Consider the following 1,785-nt stretch of genomic DNA (forward strand, 5'->3'; position numbering starts at 1 on the left):
CCCCCCCGCCTTTTATTCATTAAAATAAAAATAAAAAAACGACAACTTTGCTGTATCTTTTCAGTGTGAAATAAAGCGTGGAGTCTGAGCAACAGTGGGTCTTCTCGTTTATGGCACGTTGATTATAACCGTACAGTTGTAAATGTACAGATTTGGAGCTGGGGTTGGTCTGACGGGTGTTGTGCTCTGCCTCATTCAGGTCTCTGTGCAGAGCCATCGATCCTGGGATCACCTTCCACCCGTGCATAGCTCTCACCTCAGAGGAGAGACGCACCACGTTCAGCACCGGCAACCTGCTGGGAAAATGGAAGAAGGTACAATTATCCAATCATCATCTAGGGTTGGTGTTTACGGTCCAAATCCATGCCGTGAAATGCGAGCTATAAGTCTGACATGATGTGGAAGTGGGACGCGATATGTTAAAGTGTGCTGTGTAACCACGTTTCCAGGGGAACGGCGGCTGGACTTTGCCACACGTCAAAAGAAAGCTTCAGTTTCTTTCGGTCAACAGGTATGGAAAGTGCACGAGTTCACCCAGAGAAAGAAAGTTAAACAAAAGCTCTTTAACTGTTTTTGTCCTTTACAGGAGGGAGGCACACCTGTAGACCAGCGTGACGTCGTCGTGTTTCCTGGCATGTTGGATAATTCAGTGCTGCTTAGGAACTATTTCACTCTTTTGACTTTACGGTTAAATAAGGTTTGTTGCGAGTTTCGGCATCTCAATCTGATGGATACGTTTATCTTTCTGATTTTGGTTCTTCAGCTACGCAGTTTTTTTGTTGGTTTTGAAAAACAGATAAGATATAATCTTGAGTTCAAGTTTAAAATATCCAGTGAAAGGAGAGTTTAGAGTGTTTTATATTTTTGTTTTTTAGTTTTTGTTGCTGCTAATGCTTGGCAAGTTATGGGCTTTTGTTTATCTTTTTCAATATTACCAGAGTCCCATTATTTATATATTTTACTTTTTATTTCTGGACACAAGTTGCAAGCAGGATTTTATTTTTAGAACAAAATGTTTTATTTTAACTTTTTTTTTTTCCTGTTTACTTTAATCATTGGAATAAAAAAATGTCACGATGACATTCCGTTGTTCAATAAAGTAGTTCAAATTAAAAAAAAAACGTGGCATTATGAGTCTTGTAGTTTTCAGCTGGAACTGTCACGACACGACGTTTTACGGCTTCCGTACTTTACGGCATACAAAAAACTACAAGCGCGCATGCGCAGTGTGCTGACCTTCTGCAGCAGGAAGCATGGCGGCTCGGGCACTTACCAAAGGTAAGACAAAACGCTCAAAAGTTAAAATTGAATATTTATGCTTCCGTCAGTCTAATTTATTATTTTAAATGTTTTTTTTTCCTTTTTAGTCTGTTTGTTACTAATAAAGCACCATATTGAGTTTACCTACAGCTAAAGCTAAATGTCAGCGGTAATCAGAGTTGTGACGTTCGTATCTTCAGGTCTGTGTCGGTTCCGACCCGCACTGAGCGGACAGCACTTTGTCACTGCTTCGTCCGTTTCACTCCCTCAGACCCAACAGGACGATGTTAGCGGTCAGTTTTAAGCCTTTAACAGCCTGCTGCGTGTGTTATTATTTACATCATGACCTCTCGGTGATTCTCCTCCATCCAGATCAAATTTTGAAGCTGCCGCTGGAGAAACCGGATTTTTTCCGGGTGTCGGAGCTCTTCTCCCTGAAGGATCTGTTCGATGCCAGAGTCCACCTGGGTCACAAGAACACCTGCAGACACAGGTTGGTTTCAGGATGCTTAAATCAATGCCCCC

At 41.7% G+C, this 1,785-nt stretch overlaps 2 protein-coding genes across 4 annotated transcripts in view; both read left to right on the forward strand.

The window, feature by feature from the left end:
* ppp1r26 (protein phosphatase 1, regulatory subunit 26) overlaps positions 1 to 996 on the forward strand; it is a 9,931-nt gene extending 8,935 nt beyond the window's left edge. The window contains exons 3-5 of one of the 3 annotated variants that reach the window (XR_005234008.1): positions 65 to 94; positions 200 to 314; positions 450 to 460. Coding sequence is in view for 2 of the 3 variants with exons in the window: in XM_017431263.3 (XP_017286752.1) it covers positions 200 to 314; positions 450 to 511; positions 587 to 605 (196 nt within the window). In the remaining variant the exon portion in view is untranslated. Of the gene's footprint in view, positions 1 to 64; positions 114 to 199; positions 315 to 449; positions 512 to 586 lie in introns of those variants that run through there. The other 2 variants (XM_017431263.3, XM_017431264.3) reach the window with 2 other exon arrangements.
* A 127-nt stretch (positions 997 to 1,123) lies between these two features.
* mrps2 (mitochondrial ribosomal protein S2) overlaps positions 1,124 to 1,785 on the forward strand; it is a 4,708-nt gene continuing 4,046 nt past the window's right edge. Inside the window, exons 1-3 of the mRNA XM_017431262.3 lie at positions 1,124 to 1,278; positions 1,461 to 1,553; positions 1,633 to 1,753. Of these exons, the coding sequence (XP_017286751.1) occupies positions 1,254 to 1,278; positions 1,461 to 1,553; positions 1,633 to 1,753 (239 nt within the window). The 5' untranslated portion in view covers positions 1,124 to 1,253. The remainder of the gene's footprint in view (positions 1,279 to 1,460; positions 1,554 to 1,632; positions 1,754 to 1,785) is intronic.

Source organism: Kryptolebias marmoratus, linkage group LG14 (assembly GCF_001649575.2).
Source record: "Kryptolebias marmoratus isolate JLee-2015 linkage group LG14, ASM164957v2, whole genome shotgun sequence".
NCBI lineage: Eukaryota > Metazoa > Chordata > Actinopteri > Cyprinodontiformes > Rivulidae > Kryptolebias > Kryptolebias marmoratus.